This window comes from Salvia miltiorrhiza, chromosome 7 (assembly GCF_028751815.1).
Source record: "Salvia miltiorrhiza cultivar Shanhuang (shh) chromosome 7, IMPLAD_Smil_shh, whole genome shotgun sequence".
Classification (NCBI taxonomy): domain Eukaryota; kingdom Viridiplantae; phylum Streptophyta; class Magnoliopsida; order Lamiales; family Lamiaceae; genus Salvia; species Salvia miltiorrhiza.
In genome coordinates, this window is record NC_080393.1 from 36,548,692 (window position 1) to 36,559,717 (window position 11,026).

General features: G+C 35.7%; 1 protein-coding gene across 1 annotated transcript; it reads left to right on the top strand.

The window, feature by feature from the left end:
* Window positions 1–3,636: 3,636 nt before the first annotated feature.
* Window positions 3,637–8,071, top strand: LOC130996235 (protein NRT1/ PTR FAMILY 8.3-like). The gene is made up of 5 exons (XM_057921743.1): window positions 3,637–3,948; window positions 4,719–4,824; window positions 4,905–5,122; window positions 6,154–6,710; window positions 7,112–8,071. The coding sequence occupies exons 1-5, from the start codon at window positions 3,898–3,900 to the stop codon at window positions 7,917–7,919; spliced, it is 1,740 nt and encodes a 579-aa protein (XP_057777726.1). The 5' UTR covers window positions 3,637–3,897; the 3' UTR covers window positions 7,920–8,071.
* Window positions 8,072–11,026: the final 2,955 nt, after the last annotated feature.

Consider the following 11,026-nt stretch of genomic DNA (forward strand, 5'->3'; position numbering starts at 1 on the left):
AGTCATTATGTTTAATTATTTTGTTGGGACGTGAATTACTTATGTACGTCAGCCCATGCCTGCTCCAAGACCTCAATCGGACAGGCGACGTGAGCCCGAGACGGAGCCCGAGCACGAGGAAGCGCCATCGCAGCAGAGGTCCCCTGCACACCAGTCGCCTGCTAGGGACGCGGGTCACTCTGCCAGTGATGATTATCAAACCCCACCGGGCCCGCATACTGGTTTTGGTGTGCCCACGACTTTTGGGGCTGGCGGACACTTGACCCCATATCTGGGGCCACGCTACTCGTACACTGAGCAGCCCTCGAGCTCAGCACACCCATTCGAGCCGCCTCGTTCTTCGCTGCCGATTCTTCTCGAGGCTGGTTATTCTCAGGGAGATATGGAGCGTTTCTGGCAGCAGTTTACTGGGGTAAAAGCTCAGTATTTGTTTTAAATTTAACTTCTAATTGAAATTACGTGTCATTGTTAAACTGTTTATATGTTTAACTTTTGTTGTTTTAATGTAAATATAGGGAGCTTCTGCTTCTGGGGCAACACCTGTCCTTCCCGTCAGTGTTTGTCCACCACCACCACCAGAGGGCGCGCAACTGCGCCGAAGCCACCGTGAGCGGCAGCTTTCGGCTGCGCTGAGATCCCCATACGTTCACAACCACGAGCCGAAACCCGTCGACAAGAAGTATATTGAGGGATTTACTCGTATGGTGGAGGGTATCCGTACTGGGAGCTACAGTGCCTCGCTTCATGTTCCACAAACCAACAGCAATGATCAGGTCGTCTTTGCTGTTGTAAAAAGAATTCTTCTGCAGATCATCAACTCTAGAAGGGTCACTCTCGCGAGCAACCAGCGAAGCCGAGGCGTCCACTGGAATCAAGGGAACTAACCAATTAGTTAGATCACCGGTCTCGGCTGTCGGATCTCCGTCACGTGTTGTACTTTGTCGGATCCAACCTGCTCGCTCGGTCTCCGTGAAATCGATTAGATCGTCGTCTAATAAATCCTCAGAGGCATCAGAAGCAGTGCCCACCTCGAGCGTAGGGTCAAATTCTTCGTCATCAGAATCATCATCGTCTCCTGATGCAACCGAGCTTTCAGCTTCGTGCTCAGGTTCATCATCTGTCCGCACATCGTTCAATCTCCCACATACTTCATTAAGCCTTTCGGTTTGATTCCATGCAGATTCGTCTAGCGGTTGTCCATCCCATGTAAAATATTGTCGTGGAGGCGAGCTCTGGACACCATGAAACGACGTATGATGATAATACGGCGTCTCATACTGACTGCATTGTGCTTCATCTACGTGTCCCGAAGGTTCAGCAAAATTAAAAGTAGGGATGTAGGCTTCTTCTACAATCGGACCGTTGTAGTGCTCAACGTACACCATGGGATAGTCGGCAGTTGCCAACAAGGCTTCCACGTCATCGTCTGTGGCCAAGCCACATTTCATCTCCCTACCAAATAGATTGGTCGCCAAATAATACAATTGGTAGCTCGAGCTCAACGAATGCGTCCTCATAATATTGTTGACGCTGCACATCAGGCTCTCAATAGTTTCGTTGACGAGGGGAAGGACCTCTGTAGCCCCACCAACATAGTGTATACCATCGACGAGTCCGTTGTATCTCACATATATGTATCTAACGAATTCCATCTATAAAAACACATAAAATGTAGTATTAAAATATGCATAAACACTTTAAAAATTCTCATAAATATAACATAAAACATTCAAACTATTAATTACACAAACAATATATGAGAAAATCACCTCTTCAAGTAGAATTTGAACACCAATTGCACCAACTATCGCACAAACCACTTCTCAAATCTTTGAGGGTTTCAATTTCTCAATTTTTTAACTGAATGCTCTTTCTACGAGTATTTGGATTTATGTTTTCTCATTCACAAATGTAGCCATTATAGACTAATATTAGATTCCTTTGTACAAATTCACGTGAAATGTATTGTTCATTCATTCAGTACACTTCAATCTATTATTCAATGTGCAATCAAATGCATGCAGAAAGTGAGCATTAAAGCCTCATTACAATCCAAATTTGTGCAGTCACCTTATCTCTTATTTCATGTGGACATGTACTTTTTTGACTAAAACATTAACAAATAAATAGAAATACACAAAAAGGGATACATATGTTACTTTCAAACATTCATAACAAGGTAAAAAATTTTACAACCATATGTATTACTTCAAAATGATTTTTTGCTCCCAAAAAAAATATTAGCCGCCACAAAATCGTAGCCGGATTCACTAGCCGTGTGTGAAAATTTTCACACGGCTAGTACGACCGGCTTTGAATTTCTGGCGGCTAATTGTTTTTTTAGAGCTCAAATATTTTTTTGGTTACATTTCATGAGTTTCAAGTGTTTTCTTCAAAAATAGCCTATTATTTTATGTGTTTACTGTATTATTTTGTGTTCAATCAAATCATGCATAAAGTGAGTATTATTACCCCACTATAATCCAATTTTTTGCAGATTCAGTATCTCTCATATTTGACATCAATGTATACTTCTTGTAATATAAAAAAAATAAAATTAAAAATTTAAATAAAAACTCTAAATTAAGGTATTCGTGTTATAATATAATATTACTAAGAGGGCTCAAAAATTCACTATTATGTATATTATGCAACAAAAAAATATTATGAAAATGAAACAAATGGATTAATTAGCCGCCGGAAGTTCATAGCCGCTGACCAGTAGCCGTGTATATTTTGGACCGCCGGCTACTGTTCACGGCTATGAATTTCCGGCGGCTAATTGTTTTTTTAGAGCTCAAATATTTTTTTGTTTACATTTCAGGAGTTTCAAGTGTTTTCTTCAAAAATAGCCTATTATTTTATGTGTTTACTGTATTATTTTGTGTTCAATCAAATCATGCATAAAGTGAGTATTTTTACCCCACTATAATCCAATTTTTTGCAGATTCAGTATCTCTCATATTTGACATCAATGTATACTTCTTGTAATATAAAAAAAATAAAATTAAAAATTTAAATAAAAACTCTAAATTAAGGTATTCGTGTTATAATATAATATTACTAAGAGGGCTCAAAAATTCACTATTATGTATATTATGCAACAAAAAAATATTATGAAACAAATGGAGTAATTAGCCGCCGGAAGTTCATAGCCGCTGACCAGTAGCCGTGTATATTTTGGACCGCCGGCTACTGTTCACGGCTATGAATTTCCGGCGGCTAATTGTTTCATTGGTTTCTGAATATTTTTTTGTTGCATAATATACATAATAGTGAAATTTTTAGTCCTCTTACTAATGTTTTTATAACGCAAACGTAAGCTAATTTTTTTATAAATTTTCAAACATACAATATACATTAGATTGTGAAAGTGACGTGAGTTGGGCAATTATTGTCTCTTCATCACATTTTTAACTTGTGAAATTGACGTGAGTTAGACATTTTACAAAAACCGAAGCATGTCAGGTCTGCTTTTCCAAAAAACCAAGCATGTCGGCTTTGACTTTTTGGACTTTGGCTTGGGTGGGTACTTTTGTAAGACAAGTTATAAAAGTGGGTAATTTCGCCTATTCACAAATATTTTATTGTCTGGCTAACTACCTCCTTATTCAATATCATTCCTAATATTCAATTATATTTTGGCCATCAATAAAATCCACAACCGCATTTATCTAATAGGAAATTTTGGGTTTATTCAAATTAAATTTTCGCTTCCCCAAAAACAACATAGGGAAAATCAAAGGGAAGAAAAAGACTCAATCATTTCTCCACGAATAATAGCCCTGCACTTCAAGCAATCCTCATCACCATCGTCATCGTCATCGTCTCCCATCCAAAATTCTCAATACATAAGGCGCATAAACTGCTCAAACAAATTCCAACTCTTAATAGCTAATGGGTAGTCACGAGGAGGAGAGATTGCTTCTGGAGGAGGGTCATGTAGAGGTGCTTCACCTTTATTTATTTATGTTTTACATTTTAAGATTTTTTTGGTTCTTGTTATCAGTTGATTTCAACCATCTACTTGTAAAGTTGTTTAAACATGTTTGAGTTGATAGGTATTTTATCCTTTGGATCTGAATTTATTGTACTTGTGAATGTTTCTTTGCTGAAGGTTATTATTCTCTGCATCCGTATGCTGTTTCTGTTAGGTGAGCGAATTATTCCAAAAAAAAAAGAAAAATACTAGTTTTTATTTTATTTTTATTTTAAGTATTTTTTTTTAATAAAATTTCTATTTCAGTAGTATTTTAAGTATCCTTTTATTTTGGGGCAATCATGGGAGGTGGTGAGGCATTTTTGTTTCCTGGGAAGTGGTTTTGTCGATTTACTGTTATTACTATTTAACTTTTGTAAAATCAAGTGATCAATCTTAATATGCTTGGATAGTTGACTTGGCAACTGCTTCTATTGGTAATTTCATGTCTTTCTCAATAAAGAAATAGGTATTCTTTATTTTTACTTCTTTTCCCCCCAAAATGTGAGATGATCTTCCCTTCAAGAATTCTTTAAAATATTGATCTTTCTTGTTGTTATCAAGATTGGAATCGTGGGACCTGAATCCTGATGTTAGGGCTGATGTAAAATTTTGTGAATGTCTTTCGTGTAAAAGAAAATTTACTAAATTGTATATCTTGGAATGTGAATTTTTACATCTACTTTGAAGTGGTCTATTTGACTGCAGACTAATTTTGTTTCTCTCTATCTTTTTGTAGAGTGGAAGTGATGGACTACATACTGGTGATGGTTCTGTCGACTTTAAGGGGAACCCTGTTTTGAAGAACAAAACTGGAAATTGGAGGGCATGTCCTTTCATTTTAGGTATTATAATTGCTGTACTAATTAGATAGTTATTAGTTGTTACACCTCAGTCCTGATCTTTTGTATGTATCATATGGCAGGGACCGAATGCTGTGAGCGTTTAGCTTACTATGGGATTGCCACTAATCTTGTTAGTTATCTCACAAAAAATTTACACCAAGGAAATGTGGCGGCTGCTACAACTGTGACAACATGGCAAGGCACCTGCTATTTAACTCCCCTTATTGGGGCCGTCCTGGCTGATGCTTACTGGGGAAGATATTGGACAATCGCTGCCTTTTCCACTCTTTACTTCATTGTGATCTCCTAACCTTTTCACCATTTCATTATTTATTTACATTATTTTTTCCTACTATTGGATTTATTGGTTGGCTGGATCTCTCTTATCTTTAGTGTGCTCACATGGTTAGGCATCGTTTTTTAACTAGGAGTGGGTTTTCATTCAACTTTCTCCTGTAATTTGGAACTATGCGCCTGCTTTTGCAAATAGTCCTCTAATCTCTGTGTACTCTCTTACTAAACAAAGTAAGAAAGTTGAATTATTCTTGCAGCTTCTTGAAATTGGTTTATCCCAACGAGTCCAAAACATGAAAGACATCACAATCTCCTCGTTTGTTTGTATTTTTTGGTGCCTTTGACACTTTTTCTCCCTTAGAACTAGCTATTCCGGAACACTTTAATCTCCCATTAGTGCAAGCAAACTTGTATTTTGAATCTTTTACAATTTGCATTTAGTCTGACCTTTTTGTGGAACTGGTAAATGTTAGTAATAATGGAGTTTCTAGCATTTAAATATGTTGTCTAGAAACTGAGGGCAGGCAAGCAAGTGAGTTTCAGATTTTTTACTGTACAATATTATCATACAATTAATAAACAGAATTTTAGAATGTTTTTGAGAGGTGAAGAATGCCCAGTATCATTAAGTTTAAGTATATGGGCTTGTTTCGGTTGTCTATGTTGTTGACAGGCATTTAACTTTTTAAGTATTGTGTCAATCCTCTGAAGCAATTAGAGGTGTTGATCTGGTTGCATACTAAGGATTTAACTTGGAAACTGCCTGAATCTGCTGGAAAACTGTAGATTAAAGCTGTTTTAGCTGTTCTAGGATTGGTACACTATGATATTATTTTTTGTCTAGATGCTTGAATTAATCATTTAAATTTTTATTGAGCTTGGATGTTTTCATTATTTAGCACCAGTGTGTCTATATGTCAACCCTTACATTAACTTTATAAATGCTGTTTGTAACTTTAATTTTTATTGCATATGATACTTGCTTCTTTGGTTGCTCTCATCTTATTATTCCAATCTTTCTCTTCTCTTATGAAGGGAATGTGCACATTGACAGCATCTGCAACTGTACCATATTTTAAGCCTCCTGAATGTGTTGACTCTGTATGCCCTTCTGCCTCAGCAGCTCAATATGCAATATTTTTCGTTGGGCTATATCTTACAGCACTTGGAACAGGAGGGATCAAACCATGTGTTTCATCTTTTGGGGCAGACCAGTTTGATGATACAGACCATGTAGAGAGTGTTAAAAAGGGTTCTTTTTTCAATTGGTTCTATTTTTCCATCAACATTGGTGCCTTGATTTCAAGTAGTTTGATTGTCTGGATTCAAGATAATGCTGGGTGGGGTCTTGGTTTTGGCATCCCTGCTTTGTTTATGGGATTTGCTATAGCAAGTTTCTTCTCAGGCACCAATCTCTATAGGTTTCAGAGACCGGGAGGAAGCCCTGTTACAAGGATGTGTCAGGTCCTGGTTGCATCATTCCGCAAATGGAATCTGGCTGTCCCTGATGATAGTAGCCTTCTATATGAGTTACCTGATAAAAATTCTGCAATTGAAGGAAGTCGGAAATTGCTGCACACTGATGAACTAAAGTAAATCCTTTTTTTCCTTACATAATGAATAAACTTTGCGTTGATGATTAGATCTTATAATTCTGCTTACAGTTTCTCAAGATCATTGATTTTTACTGCTTTAACAAAACTATTCTGCCTTACTGTTAATTCATGTGATATTCCTTTATAATGCAGAATGAAGCAAATGAAATATCCAAATTTACTTTAGTATTGTTTGGTTTTGATGTTCTTTCTCCTATATATTATATACGCACATTGAAGCATTTCCATATCATGATAGTTGTTGCCCAGAATTGTAGTTAGGTTTGAAGCTTTGTTGTTTCTGTTTCTCCAACATATGAAGACTATCTTCTTTTCCAATGTATGAAACTGCCAATCATTGCTTGTCATGTCACTGATAATGCTCCTTTCTTCTGAAGGTGCCTCGACAAAGCTGCTGTAATTTCGGATGCTGAAAGCAAACACGAAGATTATTCCAATGCTTGGAATCTCTGCACAGTGACACAAGTTGAGGAACTGAAGATCTTGATTCGCATGTTTCCCATCTGGGCCACCGGGATAGTCTTTGCTGCTGTCTATGCTCAAATGTCAACAATGTTCGTGGAGCAAGGCATGGTGATGGACACCACCATAGGTTCCTTCTCGATCCCTGCAGCCTCCCTGTCAACTTTTGATGTCATCAGCGTTATTTTCTGGGTCCCAATGTACGACAGGGTCCTCGTCCCAGTTGCCAAAATGGTCACTGGCCAAGACAGAGGGTTCACGGAGCTGCAGAGGATGGGAGTCGGCCTATTCCTCTCGATTCTATGCATGTCAGCTGCTGCTATCGTAGAGATCGTCCGTCTGTCGTATGTGGTGGATACAGCAGTAGTTGCCCCGATGAGTATCTTCTGGCAGATACCTCAGTATTTCCTGCTGGGGGCTGCTGAAGTTTTCACGTTCATCGGGCAACTGGAGTTCTTCTACGACCAATCTCCAGATGCCATGCGCAGTCTGTGCACGGCCCTGTCGCTCCTCACGACCGCGCTGGGCAACTATTTGAGCTCATTCATCCTCACCGTGGTCACGTCTCTAACGACACAAGGAGGGCAGCCCGGGTGGATACCGGACAACTTGAACATCGGTCATCTGGACTACTTCTTTTGGCTTCTGGCAGCCCTCAGCTTCTTCAATCTGGTGGTCTACGTCTTCTGTGCCAGAATGTATAAATCGAAGAAAGCATCATGAAATTCAATCTCTGTATTCTGTGGCTTTCAGCAAGACCTTTCTGTAATATCTCTGAAATTTGCTTACTGGTTTTCTCCAGATTGTAATATTTAGGTTCAAAACCTTGCATCTGCATACATTTCTCTCTATTAATTGGAGTATGATTGCACCAACTTTTCTTCTCTGCGGAAAATATACTGAAATCAGATGAATTTCAACAGGACTTTTTTTCTTTTTCTTTGTCTCTTTCCTTTGTGTTCCATAGTTCATGTTTGCCTATAGATTGCGATACATGGTTTTATTAGAAAAATTCACATAGCTCTAGCAGAAAATTCAGGTTAAGAAGATTTGGTAAAATCTTATACGCCGTAAAATTTGACCAAACTTAAAAAATAAGGTTTTTTGCTTATTCACGGGTGAAATAGTAACTTTAATCTCTCCTTTTTACGAAACATCCCTCTTATTTTCTACTTTTATTTATTTTTGAAGCATTTTTCTCGTCCATTTTTGAAAATAATCCTTAAGTATTCAGACAATTTTCACATATTTACACATGTAAATTGTCATTAATGGATTCACAATTTTTTAAAATAATCTCATTAATTGTCATTACTTTTCTTTTTCTTTTTCTAAATTTATGGGACCATTCATCCACTCACTAAATACACAATTTGATTTTCTTAAAACTCATGTCTACTCCTGTAAAAAAGAGTTTTGTGGCGGAAAAAAAATGTGCAATAAAATAAAGAGATGAAAAATGAAATTTTTGTCAAAAACCAATGTAAACGACAATCCGATGAGAATCTAGTATTAAATTTGAAAGATTAACAACAAAATATAATATTAGTCGTAATTAACACATTTTCTAAATTTTGGATTGAAAATATGTACTATATTAAAACCTGATATCTGACAATGGTAGTATAATAATAATAATAATAATAATAATAATAATAATAATAATAATAATAATAATAATAATAATAATAATAATAATAATAATAATAATAATAATAATAATAATAATAATAATAATAATAATAATAATAATAATAATAATGATGATGTTGAGAAAGAAGAATATTTAAATGATTATTAATCCCCGTTAATTGGTTAATACTAAGAATATATGGAAAAAGTGCATACACTTTAGGAGGCAAGGCACAAGGAAGATTATTGGATGCATTGGTTCATGTATTGTGGAATCCAATGTTATTTCTCTGGAGTTTCTTTTGGACAATGATTCAATCAAAACTTATCACATGCAATAATAAATTTTCTCAAAATCTCCAATAATACACATAATATTATTGCTCCTCTATCTAGCTAGTTGATACAACCTTTTTAATGTGTGAAAAATCAAAAGTGTTTTCTTACTTATGATTTTATCCTATTACCCCAACACACACACACACACTTATACACTATACATATTTAATTTCAGGTGGTTCAACATGTTTCTAAACATTTTCTTGGTTTCTAGTTTGGAGGCAGGGGGCTCCACAAAATTCTACCTTGTTGCTTGGCATACCCATTTTTTTTTTTACCAATAGTAGTACATTTCAATTTATGAAAGACTACCATAATCTAAAGTCAAAATTCCGTTTGTCCTCATGCCTATTGATTTTCGATTTTCTTAATTACAAGAATAAATCATTTGCTACAATGATAATAACAAAGCATAATCAATAAAAACTAAGCTATAAATAGTTAGGGGATATAACGAAAAAGAAAAAACTCACGCTATTGTAGAACTATGTAGTACTCCTTCCGTCCCACTCTAATTAGGGTTGTAAACGAGTCAAGCTACTCGTAATCTATTTAACGTTCGACTCGATAAAAGTTCAATCGGTAATTTAATGAACAACTCATTTAGCTAAACAAGCCAAAGCTTGAGCATGACGATACTTGGCTTGTTAGCTCGTGAAGTGATTTATCTTAAACACATAAGATTATTCATTAAATGTCTTACTACTATATTTCATACTATATGTAGTAATATTTGGATAAAGTATCTAATTAACATCATTTATTTACAAGAAAATAGTAAATATATTATATTTTTGTGAATAAAATAACTTATATATTTGAAAATTAACTTATGTATTAGGAAAATAACTAAAATTTTAAATAAAATTTAAATTTAAAAGCTCGATTAGGCTCGGCACTGTATTCGACTCGATTAAAGATCGATCGATAATTAATCAAACATCTCGATTAGCTAAACGAGCCAAGTTTGAACAAGACACTATTTGGCTCGGCTCGGCTCGATTACACCCCTAACTCTAATACTCCTATTTTTCTTTTCGGGACGTCCCACTAGAATAGTCCTAATTTATTTTTGATAATGATTTTACACTATTAATAATGTGGCCCCACACACATTTACACATTTTTATATTTAAAAAATAAATTGTTTAATTTCCGTGCCGAAAAGACTATTCTACTGGAATGGAAAGAGTAGTAATTAATTAAGTTATCTCAAAATGTGGCCTCGCGAATTTGCAAATGTTGAACTATTATATGCTAAAAAGATGTTGAGGGCTAAAGATGCGTAGAAGGAAAAAAGGAAGAAAAAAGACGGAACATATGCAGTTGGCAAATAGTCAAATAGCAGTAGTTTAATTTATTTAAAATATTTAATTATAGAAAATGATAAAATAAGATTTCTTTTTAATTCCAATTTTGCGAATACCGGATGAAACTCTACAATTGAGCGAAGGAGTTGGCTGATTCTTTTTTTTTTTTTTTTTTTTTTTTGGGGGGGGGGGGGGGGTTGACAATTTAATTTCAATGATTATGTTAATATAATATGATGTGTAAGTGTAAAGATGCATGAAATTGAGGCAGGTTGGGTGCCCCGCCACCAACCACCGTGGGTCCTTCCTTCCTTCCTTCTCTGAGTGAGCATTGGATATGTAATTATACTATACATATTTATGTATATTTTTAAGTGTTCCTATGTATATGTACTATTATTATTTTTATTATCACAATATAAATCCATAGAACTAATTTGTTTTCTCTCTGTTCTTGTAGAGCATGTCAATTATATAACTGAAATTCTCTTTGTCCACATGAAGGCCTATGATATACTTTAGTTTTAGCTCCTTCTCTATTGTTTGGAT

What these genes read in the sequence shown, in the direction of transcription:
- LOC130996235 (XM_057921743.1), top strand. Translation starts at nt 3,898, where the DNA reads ATGGGTAGTCACGAGGAGGAGAGATTGCTTCTGGAGGAGGGTCATGTA. An exon ending in GGCATGTCCTTTCATTTTAG is followed by an intron (nt 4,825 to 4,904) that starts GTATTATAATTG and finishes ATCATATGGCAG; the next exon opens with GGACCGAATGCTGTGAGCGT. An exon ending in TTTCCACTCTTTACTTCATT is followed by an intron (nt 5,123 to 6,153) that starts GTGATCTCCTAA and finishes TCTCTTATGAAG; the next exon opens with GGAATGTGCACATTGACAGC.